Consider the following 20,263-nt stretch of genomic DNA (forward strand, 5'->3'; position numbering starts at 1 on the left):
AATGGCTACAGCTTCAAAGTCAAATTCACAGGTGAATTTTGTAATATCTATTTCAGAAGCTTTTAGACTATTGTGAACAAAGATGCATACAACTCCACGTTCGTGTGAAACACGAGAGAATATAGTGATAAGATTAAGTTTTCAAAATTGACCTCCTTAATAAGTGCATCATTTAGCCAATGTTCACCGAGACAAATAACCTTACATTCTTTCAAATCATCAGCTAAAACTACATCAAAATATTCGAGTTTATTCTGGATCCCTTGTACATTCGGATGAAAAATACTTATTGTATTAGCTATCTTGGGTTCGGATTTTTCATCTGGTGTGCTAAAAAAGTTATATTTTTACGTTATTTTGTCCGGCTGCAAACGATACTGTATTATCATTGCTAAGACCTGTACGGGGGAAAGTAACAGGAATGGGATCCCTGTTCCTGTTCTGAGCCTTAATCATATTACTTAAATTTTCACATACATGACGCTTTCCTAGATTATTCAAAAGTAAACCATGATGGGTATGAAATTCTCGTGGAAGACTACTTACATCTAATAACTGTACATTTTTAAATCGACTACAAACTTTACTAATGATGCTATTTGTTTTATGTACTTCTGAGTTAACACAAGAACTCTTCGATAGATCATGCCGGTATGGTAGATTAACTACTATTACATTTGTATGAGTAAGAGTGCTGAGTGTAGTCTTCAAAACACGGACAACATCTTCAGACTCATTTTTTGACACATCATTAGTACCTCCTATAAGTACAACAGTATCAGTATCTGAGAATGATTTCTGGTCCGCACATGAATTTACAACGTTATTTAGTTTTGCACCAGGCTTAACAATACCTACAACGTTCATATCATCACACTTCTGCATTAATCTGGAAGCAAGACCACGACCGTGACTATCTCCGACAATGAACACCTTCCCTTGCACTTTTTTTTTTTTTTTACCCGATTTACTGAAATTGAGTTTCCATTTTCAACACCAAAACATGACTTACTGCTTGAATCCTGTGACGGAAATCTTGGGCGATCCTACTGGTTTAAACGATCTACACGTCGCACTTGAATAGGCCTATTTCCTAGGCTAACTTGCTTTACACTATCATACTGGCCACTTAACTCACTGAATCTGTTTTTTGTTTCAATATTATAATCGTATTGAAGACCTGACACTTTATTCCCCAGTAGTTTACCCTTAGTATTTGAGTTGCACAGAGTGTCGTGTCTTCCCTAATAGCATGTTGGTTTGCAGCAAGTCTTTCATTATATTTGATTTTAACTTGCTAGACTTTCCGTGCACTGTACACCTGCTGCAGGCTTTTTGAAAGAGTTACCCGCAAATGTCGTAATTTGATTTTCACTTGCTAGATTTTACTTCCCTCGGAGGCCTGCTGGAACTTTGTAGCAAGTGTATCAGTTCTAGTTTCTACCAATAGGTGGCACAAGAGTCTAATCTTAGAAATCTCCCAGGTCGCCATTTGTACAGCTGCTAAGTATAGTTAGAAGTGGATAATTAAGATAATTACGTAAGTATCCAGATGTAGAGATAATTTATATTTTAAACGTGTATTGTTTGACTAAGTTGTTGAGAAAAATATACTGAGTATATGTTCGTATACAGTAAATGTTCGGTTTGTAAATGGCATTCAAAATTAATCACTTTCTACAGCAGAATATGTCTGTATATGCGTAAAAACACGCACACATATCTTAATTATCTGATATGAGCCGTAATTCCTACTGTCTATTTTCAGTTGTTACTATGAAGTGGACAATTAGGATAAAATAAAAAAATGCAAAATAACTTATCACTGGTCCATCTCTATCATTATTCGATGTTACTATATATTGGTTAATAAAACCAATGTAAAAATATGTTTTGTAACATTGGCTACAATGTGACTTGTGTATTTAATATGTACGCGAACTCATGTTTAAATACTGTGCTACTGCAAGTGAAGATTTGCTGTGAAGTTTACTTGCATTATACCCTTGTGTACGGGAAGGTTCTAGATTACTGGTCCCCCATGTAGATTAGTAGCTGGGTAGGTTTTAAAGTTTATACATTTAACTCATACAGTATTGCCGAGCGAGCGTTAGCGAGTGAAGGCAGGTTAGAGCCTCGCAGGGCACATTGTTTTCAGTCTTTATTACTGCTCAATGGGAAGGGGGACCAGTAATCTAGAACCTTGCCCTTGTGTACATTGATAGTTAATTGAATACTTATGTAATTGTAGCATTTTGATCCTGATTTCCACTCCATTAAAATCGAGAACGGGGGAAAGATACCGATGGTAATTGCAAATACTGGCTTAACTTTAATTATTCCCCTCCACTATCAAAAAATCGAAATACTTAATTCACAGAGTACTATTACCTTTTAGATGTATCCCTGCTGTATCAAACCTACGAAAAAGTTCAATAGCCTACTCAATTCACACAGTATTGCCGAGCGAACGAAGGGGGTTAGTAGCCCCGCAACGCTCCTTGTGTTCTTGAAATTCATTACCGTGGTAGTAGTAGTAGTAGTAGTAAGAACTCGAAATTACCATTCCTTATCTCATTTCTCCTACAAATTTTGCAGATGTCTTGTCAAAATGGAGGGGAGTAACTAAAGTTAATCCAAAATAATGGAGAAGTCTAGGAACGCCCTTCCAGTTTCACTGTGCAAAAAGCTGCGGCATTACTCGAGCAGACGGCTATAACAAATTTTCACACATTTATTGCTTTTTCCGATTTCTTCTTGCAGAGCATGCACTAAATGAGGAGCTAATGCATAAACCACGAACTAATTTGTGCTAGGGCGCCATTAAAAGCACGAATGCTATCTAACCGAGTCAGGATAAAGGGGGCATGTGTTAATTTTAGTCAAAATTTTGAGAAAATTACCGTGGGAAATGGAGAATTTGTCGTTTGTATGCTTGATAATACGTGAAGATGTATTTGTTTCATAAGTGATGATGGAATTACTTACCGGAATGTTACAGCATCGTTGGATTATGGGAAGTTTCCGAGCGGTACGTGCTAATATTTAAGAACGACACCGCGTTTGTTAAATCGAACAGATATTGAACGAGGTCCAGCAAAAGGTGAACTATTTGTATTTTCCAAAATACAGGATAAATAATCATAGTGAGTTCTTTTAGCTACAATAACTCTTATTGTTGGAAATTTACAAAAAGAAAAAAAACAATAGAATAGGTGAGTACCTTACCTCAATTTCCGCAAATGTGGTTTCCGTTCGTCGTCGTGGATAAAAAAAAACCTTCTCTTACAGGTAATGCTCCCTTTGATCTTCCTATCTTCTAGAAGATTCGACGTGATTTTTACACTGACAGTCAGTCCTGTGCACAGGCTGGAGTCCAATATTATACACGTCCCAACTTCCTGCAGTACTAACTTCCAGTAGTTCTAAAAATCACACCGGAGCACGTAATTATACTCACTTCACTTACTATTTAAACTCACGATATGTGTTAGACAGGCACACGATCTGTGTTGACCGCACTCTACGATAGTTGCATACGACTGCTTCCTACAGAGCAGCAACTTCCAGCGCACAGCACTCATACAGAAGACAAACTGTAACTGTGTGTGTGTGCATCTCGCTACTACAACTGCCCTTACGTATTGTCACTAGAGGGCGTAAGGTAATACACGTCACTCACCCTGACGTCACTAAACGAAAACTTGATAAACAAAAGCACATAAAAAAAGATCTGTATGTGCAACACTTTCCCTTGTTGACAAGTTTTCGTCAATATTATGATACATGGATAACAATATCAAAGTTACTTACATATATATACAATTAATGTACAACTAACTATGTTCTAATTTACAAGGCCTATCTTGTTACAAAGTAATGCTAACCTATTTCTCATAAGAGGCTTTGTCAGCAAATCTGCCAGCTGTTCTTGTGTTGAGATCTGGTTCACCCCTAATTCTTCTTGAGTCACCTTTTCGCGAATAAAGAACTGCTTGGTCTGAATATGTTTGGTCCTCTTGTGGAATTCCGGGTTCTCTGCAAGTCTCACCGCTGCGCTGTTATCGACTTGAATGACGGGCATCTTCTCCAGCTGTGTTATCTCTTGGAAAAGCCGTTTTAGCCAGATGACTTCCTTCGCCGCCTCTGTAGCTGCTACTAGTTCAGCTTCTGTGGTTGAGGTCGTTACCATACTTTGACGTTGACTCAACCAACTTATACTTCCTCCAGAATACAGTACAAGAACTCCCCTGGTTGACTTCCCTGTTTTCTCACAGCCAGCAAAGTCAGCATCACTGTAGCATTCAAGAATACCTGTATTCTTGTTATGCTGATAAACAATTCCTAGCTCAACAGTACCTCTTATGAATCTAAATACACGTTTTAGTCTCACGACATCAGTGTCTGTAGGATGTTCAAGCGTTCTTGAAAGCACACTCACACTGTAGGCAATATCTGGTCTCGTACCTAGCATGAGATACATCAAACAACCCACTGCCTTGCGATAAGGATAGTCTTTGTTTACCTTTTCTTCTTCAGATGTTTTCATTTTAATAATAGGTGTTCTTACTGCTCTACACGCATCAAAATGTAACTTGTGAAGCAGTCTTTTGGTGTACGCTGTCTGATGTATCTTGATATCGCCATTGTCACGCCTCTCTATTTCCAATCCCAGGAAGTAGTGAGCCTCTTCTTGAACAGTTATCTTGAATTCGCTTTTCAGCGTCGCTAGGAATTCATTAATTTTTTCTTTATTACTAAATGCGACCAGGCCGTCATCCACATAAAGAATTAAGAGAATTTTATCCGTATCTCTTTCCCGAATAAAAAGGCATGGATCAGCATCACTTTTCTTAAAACCCTGATTAAGCAAGAAATCACCAAACCGTCTGTTCCAACAACGGGGTGCTTGCTTCAATCCGTACAGACTTCTCTTAAGTTTGCACACCTTTTCTGAGCCATCCTGGTACCCTTCTGGTTGCTTTATATATATTTCTTCTTCTAGATTTCCATAGAGAAAAGCTGTGGATACGTCAAATTGAAGTAGATGTAATCCCTCATTCGCTGCTACACTCAACATTGCTCTTATTGTACCAAGTTTTGCCACTGGACTGAAAGTCTGCTTGTAGTCGATGTCTTTCTTCTGACTAAAACCTTTCGCCACTAGTCTCGCTTTGTATTTCTCAATGCTACCATCTGGGTTATTCTTAACCTTGTACACCCATTTACATGGAATTGCCTTTTTCCCTTGCGGTAAATCACATAGTTCCCATGTCTCATTCTCGCGCAACGACTCCATTTCCTTGTCCATTGCCTTCTTCCTTTCAAAACTTTCTTTGCTTTGTATGGCTTCGTCATAGGAACTGGGACTGTCTAAATCATTAACTAACTCTTCTACGGCCATCACATAATCGTCGTATTTTGCAGGTTTCTTCAGAGTCGCTCGGTCTCGCAACACAATGCCCTGACCATTAAATTTCTCTTCCGTACTCGACTTGGGAAACTCTAGCGGTCTATCTTCTTTCATTTTTGCCAATTCTTCCTTGAGAGGTTTTGATATCTCTTCCGATTCTCTACTCTGAACGTCCCTTGTTCGTAGCTGTACTTCTTCCCTAGAAGTTTCTTCAAGTGTACTCTCTTTGAAAGTGACGTCTCTGGAGATAATAACTCTTCTTTCTTCTTTAATCCAGACTCGATATGCTTCATCTTCATTGTAACCAATGAGATATCCTTGCTTGGCTTTCCTGTCCATCTTTCTTCTTTTTTGTACCGGAATGTGCACGTAACACTTGCAACCGATCTGTCTCATATGATTAATCCTTGGTCTCTTCTGCTTCCAGAGTTCATATGGACTGACACCTTTTTGTGAAGATTTTCCGGTCCTGTTAAGAATGTAGATCGCTGTTGACGCCATTTCTGCCCACATCTCTTGCGGAAATTGCACTTCTTGGTTAGAGTAAAGGAATGTTCTTGCCATTTCCACAATGGTTCTATTCTCACGCTCACTTCCCCCATTTTGTTCCGGTGTATAAGGCGCTGTGAACCGTTGATGGATGCCATACTCCTTGAGTATCTTCCGTACTTCGGCATTATCAAACTCTCCTCCGTTGTCGCTAAGAAACTCTCTAATGGTATGTCCTTCTGCCTTGGCACTGGCTAACACCTGTTTCAACGCATCTTTCACTTCTGATTTTTGATGTAGAAAAACACCAAACCTGTACTTTGAATAATCGTCTCTGAATATAGCTAAGTACTTGTACTTCTGAAACGATTCACTAAAGGCACTACAGACATCTGCTGATAATAATTGTCCCACTGAAGATGAAGGTTTTCTACTACTAAACGGTAGTCTGTGCGCTTTTCCGTAAACGCAAGAGTCACAGAGAACATTTTCATCTTTCACAGAAATATTCAGCTCTTTCTTCATTAAATCTTTGATATGTTGCTTGTCCTGATGTCCCCATCTGCTATGGTACAATTGTAAAAGAGCTTTATCGGACATCACAACATTCACTTCTTCACTATTACTTGAGGGTACTGGTTCAAACTGCGCTTTGAACAACGCCCCTTGTACTTTTCTTTTGCCTTGAACGATAGCAACTCCGTCCACTTCTAATAAACACTCTGTGGTAGAGGACGTAAATTTACTATTCCTATTCCTATCCTGTGCGGCCAAAACTGAGAACAGATTTTACGTAATATTCGGAACGTACCACACATCCGTAAGGATTAAGACAACTTTCTTGCCTTTCACTTTTGAAAGCACTTTGACGTCACCTTTCCCTACTGCAAGCAGCTTCTCTTTACCTGCTGCTGAAATACTACTCGGGTTCTCAAACTTCTGATAATTGAGGAAGTAATCGGGTGTGTGTGTTACATGCTTCGTTGCACCATTGTCAATCCACCAAACGAAAGGTCCATTTTCTTCTGTAGAACATTCTTCGTTGGCAGAATAGACAATTGTCAACTTGGTTTCACTAGATTTCTGATTATTCTTCTTCTCATTCTTAGGCGGTTTCCCATCTGCAATCCACTTTTTGCACGTTCGAACCCAATGCCCTCTTCGTCTGCAGTAATTACAAATATCGTCTTTCTTCACCTTCTTCTGTAATTGCTTCGGCGGATTCACTACTAATGCTTCTTGCTCTGAAGGCGCACCCTTGTACTTGCCTACTGGTGACCGCTGTACAAAGTTCCTTTCGAACATACACAACTGTGTAGTTAATTCGTCAAACGTACGTTGTACTTCCTTGGTCAGCAACATCCAACTTGATTTGAAAGTTTCAACTGGGTAAGATGTGTAACACTTTACAGATCAACAAAAGATCCGGTAATTCAGTATGTCCTTTGTCCTTCAATCCACTGTTAAGTTCCATCCACAAACTGTTCAATTTAGCTATGTGTGTGGAAACATCTTCACTTTCACTCCAAGAAGAGGCGAAAAAGTCCATACAAATCTTGAACAACTGATCTGTGGAACTTGCCTCAAATAGCTTCTTTAAAGCTAACCACATTTCTTCAGCCGTATCTTTGTCCATTATCTTCTGGTAGACTTCGTCCGTTACTGCACTAGTTATCATCGACTTGGCATAACTATTTGCTTTCCGGTAAACGTCAGCCTCTGCTCTATATTTCTTCTTTTGAGCTTCTGAAGCGGAATCTTCTAACGGTTCCGGTTTTCGCAACTTGCCATCGATAACTTCTAGTGTCCCTTCATGGTATTCTAATAAGTCCCTAATTTTTCTTTTCCATACGGGCCACTCTTTCTCACACGATAACGGCTTTATATTCTTTAACAAATCCATCTTCGTGTTTAAAGAAAGAAAAAAGAAACACTGACACAGACCAACTAACCTACTAGGTGTATTTGAATACAAGCGTCTCGACTTTTACTACTAGGAAACAAAATGCAATAAATCTATTTGCACTTCACACCACACTAGTTGTACTTCACTTAGAATATGCATATGTCACTAGCACGCCTAAAATAATGCGTAAGCCGTTCGTCGCACTATTCAAGCACTTAAAACCAGAGACAGCAGTTTCGGAAAATTTCAGTAAGCACACTGGGCCTTATTAAGCACACTGGGCCCATAACCAGTATGTTGGAAATTTACAAAAAGAAAAAAAAAACAATAGAGTAGGTGAGTACCTTACCTCAATTTCCGCAAACGTGGTTTCCGTTCGTCGTCGTGGATAAAAAAAAAAAAAACCTTCTCTTACAGGTAATGCTCCCTTTGATCTTCCTATCTTCTAGAAGATTCGACGTGATTTTTACACTGACAGTCAGTCCTGTGCACAGGCTGGAGTCCAATATTATACACGTCCCAACTTCCTGCAGTACTAACTTCCAGTAGTTCTAAAAATCACACCGGAGCACGTAATTATACTCACTTCACTTACTATTTAAACTCACGATATGTGTTAGACAGGCACACGATCTGTGTTGACCGCACTCTACGATAGTTGCATACGACTGCTTCCTACAGAGCAGCAACTTCCAGCGCACAGCACTCATACAGAAGACAAACTGTAACTGTGTGTGTGTGCATCTCGCTACTACAACTGCCCTTACGTATTGTCACTAGAGGGCGTAAGGTAATACACGTCACTCACCCTGACGTCACTAAACGAAAACTTGATAAACAAAAGCACATAAAAAAAGATCTGTATGTGGAACACTTATCACATCTGTTTACACAGCACATTTAAATAAATAAATAATATGCTATGTATTAGCAGGGTTTGAAAAAACCCGGGCTTTTTTGAAAAAGCCCAACCCACCTGGGCCCATATGAGTTTTTTCGGGTTTAATTGGGGTTTTTCAGGTTTTTCGAAATATTTCAATGTCTTTGGGATAAAAGTGTTAAAATGTGATTTATATTTCAAGATTGTCATTGTCACAACTTGCAACAATTTTCTACTCACTGCTGTTTTGAAAAAATTGCCGTCATTTTGAAATTTTACATTAGATTCCCGAGAAAATCTGTACAGCAAATTTAGCGTAAGTCGTGCTTTTACTGTCGAAATTTCAACTTAAAAGACTGAAAATTGCGCTTCGTACCGTGGATACTCGCTGTTTTGAAAAAATGGCCGCCATTTTGATATTTTACGTTGGTATAGTACGTTTTCGCCAAGATCTATGCAGGAAATTTAGTGTGTCTCGTGCTTGTACTCTGAAAATTTTAACTTAAAAGGCCGGAAGTTGTACCCTGTAGTGTGTGTGGTAGAGGCAGTCAAACGAGTTGAGTTGCTTTTGTGTTTAACGTCCCTTTCAGCAGCGAGGCTATATGAGACGGGACCTACTGATTAACATGGAATCCGAACCACATGAGCTCCCTCCGGGAACCAAACCTGGGTCTCCCACGCCGAAAACGCGTACACTAACCGCTTAGTCATGGAGCTCGGCAGACAAACGAACAAATATAGATCAAGTCATCCAGAAGCCTGACTGACGTTTGCCAAATATGAATACCAAAAGGGGTCTATTAATTTAAAAGAAAGATACAATTCATGTTATATGAAATAAATAAATGTTTCAAAATGTTTTATATGAAATTAACATCTTCCAGCGTAAATGAACTTCCCATATTTTCTCCATGAGAATACGGACACCTCAGATCCCCCCTCAACTTTCCAACACAGTGCAATGAACTGTAGTCTGGTTATGAACAAAAGTATAATAGGCCGCCGTGGCTCAGTTGTAGAGCGTTCACCTCTGGTGCATGGGGTCCCTAGTTCGATCCCAGCTCGCGCCAAGTCAGCTTTGTGGTGGACAAACACCTTGTGCGTTTGTTTTCTGGGAATCTCACGTTCCCTCCCACTTTCTTCATTCCGTCATTTCATTCATTTCTCATCATCACCGTCACCTTGAGCATAGCAGGCATAACCGTGAGACTAAAACTAAAAGATTTAATTTTTTTTTTTTTTCAAGAATATAATAAGCGAAAGTTCACTAAGCACCAGCTCCTTTTCTCTCTTCGTACCCTGCAATTAATTGTACGGACTGAAGATGCCTAAAAACTTAAGATGTGCTATAAAAATGCTTTATAGGAAAACAATATGCAAATTATTTAAATCAATGGTACAATCTGCCTTCAATATTCTTCGCGCGTTTAGCAATATTTATTTACATGGCTGTATTTGCCAAAATTACGTTCGTCAGTTTAATCTGATGAAAAGCTGATTTTTCTCCTTGTGTCGCGTGTAATTGTCAGGACCAGATTTACATTTTTCTAAGATCTGGACCAAAGCAGAATTCTGTACCCTAGCCTCTGAAAAAGATTATAATTCTTGTTAACTTATCTAATGTGTTGCTGGAGAAAAGGTTAGTCATCTTCCCTGTGTTTGTAAATGTAGAAGCACACAAAGCCATTTTTTTTAATATTACGGAAATTATCCGAGTTTCCATAAAATGCAATGGAAAAAGTAGCATTGCAAATTTCGCTCGCTATCAAGTCGGATTTCGCCCGCTATCAGGGTGGTGTAATAACTTCCTTGAAACTGTTACCTGCAGCAGCCCACTGTTCATCACTAATTACAGGATTTCCAGCCAGTCAGAATTTTTTTTTCACTTTTCGAATAAGCTGATATTGATAGCAGAAATGGAACGGAGTTAAAATACGGGACATTTCCCTGTCACGACTAAATTTACGGTGACGCGGGACACTCGGGCCCAAAAGCGGGACTGTCCCGTTTTTTACGGGACGTATTGCAGGCTTAAGCGTAAAATAAATAGTTTTATTGTTGAAGTATTCATTTCCGATCCTTCTGCGTTTAATTTCCCGAGCACTTCTTTCACGGCGTGTACATCAAAACTTCCATTAGTGCGGAAATTTGAACTCAGCACTTGAAATAGTAAACGGTGCATAGTCTTCGAAACCCCGAACATTAAGCTTCTTAAATTTGACAAGAATTTTTACGCTATTGCTGGCGTTGATTCTACAGAATGCTTATTTGAAGAGTAGCAACAAATGACTGAACTAAACTGTTATTGTTGGAGAACAAAATTTTAGTTGAAGAAACTTGTTTTTTACATCAAAAGTAAGAGATAATACTAGTAGTTTTACTAATGTATTTACATGTGTACTAATAGTACCGGCACCTATGACCTTAAACCCGTCAAACGTATGAGTGATAATGTCCCTCGGTGTCGCCAAGTCGACGAGCATACTATTCACGGAAAATATTTTCGAAAGTACAAAATCGCTTATTTTACTTCAAATAGGCTATAAGCATAACCCATACATTAATTTATTGTATAACTATCTCAAGCTAAGGTAAGTTTTAAAAAAAATCCTTTAGTGCATTCAGAACTTTATAAAGGTCTTATGTTATTGTATACCTTAACGTGAAAGCCTCAAATTCGCCCAAGGAAAGTCTAAAATCTGATGAAAATCACTTACTATGTGATCACCTTAGTTGTACCAACAATATACTAACAAATAGGTCAAAAAACCAGGTGGGTTTTAAAGTGTTTTTTTTTCAGGTGGGCCCAATCCGAAAAAACCCACCGGGTTTTTTCGGGCTGCGCCCGCTTGGGCAAACCCTGTGTATTAGTTACAGGTTTTCATCTATTTTGTCGCATAGGGTGACCCTGTCTTTCCGCCATCAATTCGATGGCATTCTTGATATGAACATACTGTTTGACAGTGACATAATCTGACGCGTTCAAGTAGTTCGGCAAGCATCGTATCGTTTGACACAGAATGGCATTCTAATATGCGCTTGTGGTTTTACAATTTATTAATATTTTATATTTTTTTTAAAAAAAAAGCTTTACTTTCATTTGAAAAGAATTAAAGGAAGTCTGAAACAAATACCTTATAACCCTCTATACTAGCACCTATCCAAGACGCGGAGCCGCCTCCGCATAAACCCATCTTTTTAAAGTTAATTTTGTGGACTGTCTCATATACGTACTTACAGGCTTATGGGATATAATACTGCCATATTCTTCTCTGAGTACGGGGCCGCGGTGGCTCAGCGATAGTATTCACCTCTTGTGCGTGGGGTCTGGTTCTATTCCAGCTTGCGTTTAGTGGGCTTTGTGGTGAACACACACCATGTGTAAGGGTTTTCTCTTGGTTCTCCCGTTTCCTCCCACTTTCTTCATTCCACCATTTCATTCTTATCATCACCGTCTCCCTTAGCCTCTGAGAAAAGTTTTGGGACGTTAAGCTCAATATTTAATTTCATTCTCTGAGTACAGGAGTCTTTGCTTAAATATTTCGAGTACTGAAGTACCATTTTTTGTTGATATCTGAAAGTTAATAATCGAAACAACTTCTGCAATTTTATACGAGAATCGGTATTTTATACGAGAAAATGAACTGTAGCATTTTCTTCAATACTAGTGTGGACAACTTTTTTTTTTTTTTTAATTTAAGGAAAACGGAATAGTAGAATACATTATCTGCCAATAATCGATTTGTTACTTTCATTCTTATTAAAAGTTCGTTTCATTCGTATTTAAAGTTATATAGCCTGATCTCTTTCATTATTACTACTACTCAGCTGATGATGTAGGGATAGTGTGTCTGGTTCCCAAGCATCGTTCGGTAGGTTGAGCGTGGGCACCAAGCTTGCTCCGGGCAGCTGTCTTGACTGAAGTTTTCCTAGTTTCTCAGTGCCACCAGGCGAATGCCAAAATGCACCTTTTATAAAGCCATGGCTGCTGCATTTCAAGATCCTTGACCTTCCCCTTTTCCTAAGGATTGTATGCGTAAAGGACGAGAAATTTTATTCAATTTATTATTACTATCTCAATTATTTATATATTGGGACCAGAGGGGATGTGGGAAAAAAATTGTCGGAGCTGATCTTTGATTTGTAATCTTTAGTTGGGCCGAATGACTTCTTGATATGTCTTCAAGTTCCCAGGTTTGGCAAAACCAAGATGTCAACTAAATCTAATATGGCCGTCACTCTGTCACTCAGGTTTAGTGTTTCTCTCTGTAACTTGGAGATTTAAAGCACATACAGTGGCTAAATCTCAACAGAACACATTTCATATTATGCTGGGTCAACCAAAGAACGTTTGTTTGTTTTTCGTATAGTGTAAAAATTGAACTGTTACATTGTGTTGGGGAATTCTGCTGGTCTTCAGTTGGTCGAATTCGACCCTTAATTGGTAATCTCTAACGGGCAAGTTTGGCTGACATATTTCTGAAGGGCCCTATTGTGTTTGCCTGGCTACAGTATCTTTATTAGCTGTTGTCACTCGGATGGTTAAGCCATTTTCCTGTCAGCTCCATTAAAATAGGCGTGGTAAAAATCTGGGTGAATAAGAGCCATAATGTTTTTTTCTCGTAATAAAGGTTAACCTTCCGATTTTGATATGCCAAATCCCTGTAGGTGCAAATTATTTTTTTAAGGAGTGCAAGTAACGTGATGAACCGGGGACCAAACCTGGGACCTTCGAGCATACGTCCGATGTGCTACCAACTGCGCAGCCAATCGATCCACTTCTCAACCACATAACCTCCACTCTATAAAAAGTTGTATACATTCTCTTTATTGTTAGTTCCCTTTTTTCTCTACGTAATTACATTCACCAAGCTTTTTGTTGCTGGTGTAACTTTTATTGTAAACTGATATTATTCTATATATACAGTATATATATACCTTAGAAATCTAAAAAGGAACAGGGTAGTGGTAGCTCATATAATTTCACGGAATGTATACGCTTTGTGAACGTTACAATTTATTCAACTTTACACTGTCGTAAATGAAATTACCTGTTGCAGGACATGAATCGTTTTCGAATCGACAGTGGAGTATTCTACAACAGTGGATGATAGATTTATCAAACAGTGTAAACAATCTGGATAAAAAGGTGAATAATATTCTAGGCAGTAAGGCTGTATCAGAAGAAGACGAGAATGACGACCATTTTGCTTCTTTGGGCGTGCTACCGTTGAAAACAATGGAAGACTTCCATAAGTTTGAACAACAGTTGAAGGACATCTCTAAACTCAGATTGAAATTGGTAAGCAACATTTTTCTTTGAATGTAGCTGTGTGTATATTATATTGTAGTTGGAGTTTATTCTGAGATCCTAATTCTACAGGTATTCACCTGTTCATCGATATGTCAGGCGTTGCTTTTTATTTTATATTTATAGGTTATACCTTTCTAGCTTGTAGTGAATGCTACTTTCTTTGATCTATGTTTTTTTATTCACTGATAGAAGTCATGGGGAACCTCCCCGATATTTCGTTCTCTCATACAGTCTGAAACTACTTGGCACATACATTATGTGCTTCCCATCTATTGCTGTATGGTAAACCGTATTCCTCAAAGTACTGTTTACGTGGGCCTATTCGAACCAGTTGCCCATGGTGGCTCATAGTAGAGTGCTCACTTCTAGTTTCAAGGATCCGTGTTCGATCGCAGCCCCTGCCAACATCGTGCTCGTGGGATTTATCGGGGCTTTCCCATTTCCTTCTACTTTCTCATTCCACCATTTCTTTCATCCATCCTTTGTCGTCTCCTTCACCCTAAGCTGGCACAACCATGGGGAGTTAAACTAAATATTTCGTTTCATTTCGCTTAGTTTCTTTTTGAAGCATTGTTAGCCTTAAACAGTCGACGGAATCGATTGAAAGTTAATTTTAAAAGGTGTGGAGCGTTGGGTAATCATTCGCTAGGTTGTGAGTTCTAATTACGTTTATAGTCATCCTGATTTTTTTAAAGTTTTTTATAGTTCCACGTAGACATTTCCGCAGTGCATCACTGAGAAGGGACGGGGGCTTAGTAAACCCAAGATTTTTTTGAGTTCGACAGTTTCCACTATAGCTTGAAAAACAGAAGGGCAAAGATTGGCACGTGGGAATTGTCCAATCAAATTTATTAGAACCTAATACATTATGGAATATTTATATCTTTCTTTTGTAGATGCTAGTGATAACATGAGCAACAAGCACCATACTGTTGACATAAGTATTGTATATTATTATGATGATGATGATTGTTTGAAAGTTTGCTCATGTCATGTAAGCTGCGTACTAGATTTTTACGAATAGAATTGGATCATGCTTATTTTCAGGCAAATACGATATTTTATTTCTGTAGATATTTTTAGTTTACTAGAAAAGTGAAAAGATAACTAATAGTTGAAACCTCTGTATAGTCTTTCTTAATTAGGTTAATGATCTAGCTTCTGTTTGCATGCCTGCAAAGCCTGCAGAAGCTTATTCGGAAATAATTTCTCTATTGAAAATTTTTATTACATTACCGAGCTCCAGTTCCTTTACTGTTGCTTGAAAAGGACAAGGAACTATCTCCGATTTTCAGTTTCTGCTGATGGCCTTCACTCGTAATGATTTTATTTGTGCACCGAAAAAGAGAGATCTTATATACCAGATAGCTCTACGAATAGATGGCAGAAACCTCTCTGTATTTTTTTTTAACTTGGTTCAAAATTTCAGAGAAGGAAGCTCATAACCATGTAAAGGGTTCTATTTATTTCCCATATTCTCCATTGTTAAAATAAGTTGACTGATTCGTGATTAGCAAATAATTCAACAGTGAAATTGTTGCAGGAATGAACAAAATAGAAAATCACAATACGCCACGCCTTAAATCCTTTATGTGGATAGGAACAGCCTTCTCTGCAAGCTTATACTCTCTAGGTTTAAATTTGTAATCGCCACTTTTGTTTAATGTAAGTGGGAAAAACACGTTTTAGAGGAAAAAGATAGTTCTTAATATGACGACTTTAGTCTCTTACATGTAATATGTAAGCTTGTAGTTGCTTATTGTGAAAAATAGAAGCATTAAATATCTGCATTTTTTCAGGTTCAAATGTTAATCAGTACTGGTGGTCGTGATGAGAAGACGCTCATCAATAGTATGCTCCGACGCCTCTTACATGATGAATTGGCCCAGATGTTCACGTTAAGTGGGAGATCGACGAAGAAATTGGATAAGGAAGCGTTCATTGGGACACAAATTGGGAATATTGTATTACGTAAGTACTTTTTATAAAATTTTCTTTATACTGATACCTATAAATCTCACTGCTCCGATCGGACTACCTGATGAGGTTTCCCCTTATGTCTTTAGTTCCAGCAGACGAATGATGGGATGGTAGATTCTGGGACTCTGCCTGTCCACATCCTTCCCTTCCCTTATCCCGGCCTGAGCCTTAGATACCCAAGAGGTAGAAATACATTCTTTCAAGTTTAGTTTGTGAATATGTCTAAGATTTTAAAAGGTGAGGGCAGTAAGCTATAAATAATATGTATTTTAGAATTTTTGAAAGATTTTGCAACTTTTTTATGCTATCACCCACATCGTATATTGCACCAAGACACCAACATGGCAATTCTTCATTAAGATGTCAGGTAGGTGTTGCTGAAAGAAACTGAAATAATTGCTGGGAGTAAATTAACTTTGGAACATCGGTGATTCTTGACGCTACATTCGAATTATTGAATTAGGCAGCTGTTTAGCGTGATTTTATTTTAAATAAATATTGAAATAGTTACCATGACTTATGACTTAAAAGAGGTTCTAGAAAAATATTAAATGTAGTTTTAAAATATTTATATAGGATTGCGCTTTACTCACCAGAAGGAAGACATTTTTCAGTTTTACCTATATATTGTCTGCTTACCAGAAATGTGGAAATATCTGCAAATTTGTGTAGCTATCAATATCGGGCCTGATTTTTTAGTCGTAATGTTTAACAAATGACAAACCTGTAAGACGAGTCCGAGTTTCTTTCAACAAAATGTGTCGTTGGAAGTTTAAATTTTTCCTATTCTTTTTTGTTACTTTATACGTAGGACGACCTTTGGCTCTTAGAAGTTGTCTGTTGCCGTTTAAATAAGTTTTCGGGGCCAATTTACTGCTGAAATATTTGCTTGTCGCCTGCGGTGACGTTAGGGTTGGGAACTGCTTTCTCCCATGTACAACAATGATCCGGTAACTTACCTTGATTCGAGGCTTTGTTTGCCTTTAGAGGCGCGTAAATATTGTCACTAACGAAGACGTAAACACATCCGCTTCTAACTCGAAAATACGAATTTCAGAGAAATATATATATATATATATATATATATATAAATGAAGGTCCGATTATCGAAATTCGAGAAAAAACTTGCGGGTTTTTCTCGCTTTTAGAATTTCAAATTTGATCTTTCTTTGAAAAATAGAATCGTGGGAAGCGCTCTCATATAAATCAAATAATAAATCTTTATATACCGTACTAATGATAGTGCTCTCCACCCTTTTCCCTTCGAAAGTTTTTTTTTTAATTTTTTAATATTTTATTTTTAAACTTGTTTTGCATAGTTGTTTGTAAGAATTTATATTTTAATTCTCACAGCCAACAGAACTACATATTGTATGAATAAATTTTATATTTTTTTTTCGAGCTATAGTTTACAGTTTGTAAACTCTGCAGCAATGCCCGTGGTGTTTACCTTGTATTTTTCATTTAAAATGAGAAAAACAAAGGTATGGAATTAACTCCATGTCCAAGCTGCTTTGTACAATATGAGTAAATAATTCCAGATCTTTCTGTCCTTACGAAAAAATGTGAATATACTGATGTAGTCTTGTTCATAAAACATTGTCTGTCTGATGTGTCTTGCATTGCTGTGTATACTCAAATAAAATTTTTTAAAATTAATTATTTCTGTTTTGAGATGCGTGTAAGAAAGTGTACATTAGTACTACTGATGAGAAAGTGAAAGAAAACATAGGCGATTGGCTGCACCAAGCTAAAACTAGGTTGACTAGGCTGTAAGTAGTATGCAATTTTATAATTGATGGGTTTGTAAATGAAAACTAGATTTTGGGTTTCGTAAAAGGAAACTAGACTGGATATTTAATAGATTTCTTAATCGCGTCAGTGAATGATAGATCCCTGTATTATAACGCAAATGCCACCTATAATGCAGCCCTTTATTACACACTTAAAGAAATCTTTAATAATTGTCAAATATCATATAAGGGTAATACGTACTTCTGCTTTGTAGTAAAAGTTATGCGTTTCGCTTCTTTAAGCTGATTCGTTGAATGGCTCGAGGGCTGATTAGATACGCAGTAAATCTGTTTAAAATACTGTCGAGGACCCAAGTTTTGTCCTCGAGTGTACCAGCTAGATTCAGAAGGATGATGAAGTCGGAGTGTAGTACTGAAGTACAAGATGGTCATACAGGTGTGTTATTTAGAATTGAATTTAGAAACAAAAGTAACAAACAGGATCTCTTTTATCAATTTGTAAGAATGAAACGAAAACACACTTGAGAATAGGTGATTGTTTGAAGACAAAGAATATAGTAAGCTGACTGGACATTCATGAAGTCACGTTTAGGTTTCTTAAACTGAACATTTCAAGAATACAAGACTCGGAGAAGAAACAATAGATGACGAAGATAACACGCGACAGTGTTGTCCACCACAAAGAAATTATTAAAATCCCTGAAAAGGACACACAGGGGCTCATTCTGGTTCATTTTGCTCACTCTGACTCATTCTGTTCGTTCGCGCTTATTTCCTTCAGTCGGATTCGGATTCTTAAGATCTCAGTCTCTACACCAAACTACAGTCTCACCATATCCATTTATAACCTATAGCAGTACAGTAAACAACTCTATTGAACCGAGTACCTCAAGGAGCGGATTCAACGTCTTTACCGCCGATGCAATGGGACAGCAGACGTAGAAGATACAAAAGATGCCATTTTTATTAACCCTCAAGAAACCTAAAGTGTGTACTGAATGTCTCATTCCTTTAAACAATTACACGTTCTAAGTCTCAGTTATTAGAAACAATCACAGTCTTTAATCATTCACTTCTCAAACAAATCACCAGAATTTAGAGAAAAAATATCTAGCCAGAGAAAGAAAAAAGGTTTAGTTTGTATATAATGTATTAGATTCGGGATAGCGTTGATAGATACTACTTATATAAGATTTAAGATATAAGGTAAAACGCTGAGATAGTGATGAAGATATTGCACAACCTGCGTGGGTGGACAATATATCGTAGTAGGCAGTATTTCTAGTAGAACACTCGAAACATACAAGTAAACTCCAGTAGACACCTTGATTACAGACATTGTGGAATTAATAAAGCGAAAACTACTTTAAAATTAATTTAATGAAATATGTAATGAATTTATAATATAAGAAATTGACGGTTTGCATTTCCTTTTATATTTCAGTAAGGAGAAGCAGCAAAAAGAGGAAGCAGCTGCAGTTGGTGGGGAACAAGTGGAAGAATTAACGTAGTACTTTGAAAAGCAAATTTTGTATTACATATTTAGCCCATGGACGAAAAAAAAGTTCACTAACAAGGGCAAAATATAATTAATGAAAATAAGTTAAGTGTTGTTCATTTATATTATTTAGAATACTTTCCTTATAATATTGTAGTATTAATTTCTTTTATGTTTATATTTAATTTCCTTTAGAATATGAACACGAGCCTATAAAAGTCGAAATATTTTTAAATAGACATGAAAAGAGCTAAACTCACCGGAATGCATTCCAGTTTTCACCCTCCGACGTGTGCTGTTAAGTTAAAAAAGTATTTCTTGCTGTAACGTAAGTCTAGGGTGAGCTTTTTCAACATCAAAGGTATAAAAAAAGGGGGGGGGGTATTCTAGAGTCTTATTGATGCATCCATTCTCAGAAGATCAAGGTTTATGCACTAGCGTTTAGTTATAGTTTTGTCGAGGAATTCCGTGTGGTTGGATTATAACTGCTATAACAGGAACCTTACACACATGTTAAAACTGTTTTAACGAACCACAATGCAGATACAAATAATAACTTGATTTTTCACGGTTACAGCAAAAGAATTTTTAGATTATTTTGTCACATTTTCCTGTTTTAACTATTACTGTATTTCCTGTATGAATAGTCTTACTATTTTCCTGTTGCAGAATTTTAGGCCATATTGTCATTTTCTTTGATACCAATTGGATTTTTGTATGAGTGTAAGTTTGCATGCAGTACCTTCACAGCGTTTCACTTCCATAAGTCATGTGTAAGTCAGCAGGCAGTGGCGAGATGAGCATTAACCTTCGCGGCCTAGACTTTCCATTGTAAAAGAAAAATGCATGTTTTATTATTTCTTTTACAAGTACATCACTTGGTCTCGCCAAGTGCTATATTTGTATTATAGCAAAATAATGCACTTTTCTTCTGCAATGAAAGTGCAAGCTGTACTCGCTAATGCATCTTTCAATGTGCTATCACTAGCAGAAGACTTGCAGAGGAAGTAAAGTGCTTGCTGCAGGCTT

At 37.5% G+C, this 20,263-nt stretch overlaps 1 protein-coding gene across 2 annotated transcripts; it reads left to right on the top strand.

Moving 5' to 3' along the window:
- Positions 1-1,397: 1,397 nt before the first annotated feature.
- LOC145690867 (uncharacterized) lies at positions 1,398-19,325 on the top strand. 2 transcript variants are annotated; one of them, XM_081766261.1, is made up of 5 exons: positions 1,398-1,540; positions 13,749-13,990; positions 15,802-15,973; positions 17,658-17,754; positions 19,181-19,325. In XM_081766261.1, the coding sequence occupies exons 2-5, from the start codon at positions 13,796-13,798 to the stop codon at positions 19,245-19,247; spliced, it is 531 nt and encodes a 176-aa protein (XP_081622387.1). In that variant the 5' UTR covers positions 1,398-1,540; positions 13,749-13,795; the 3' UTR covers positions 19,248-19,325. The 2 variants fall into 2 exon arrangements, with proteins under 2 accessions (XP_081622387.1, XP_081622388.1); XM_081766262.1 differs by lacking the exon at positions 17,658-17,754 and having other exon boundaries at positions 1,401-1,540.
- The last annotated feature ends 938 nt before the right edge of the window (positions 19,326-20,263 follow it).

This window comes from Thermobia domestica, chromosome 7 (assembly GCF_964235325.1).
Source record: "Thermobia domestica chromosome 7, izTheDome1.hap1.1, whole genome shotgun sequence".
Taxonomy (NCBI): domain Eukaryota; kingdom Metazoa; phylum Arthropoda; class Insecta; order Zygentoma; family Lepismatidae; genus Thermobia; species Thermobia domestica.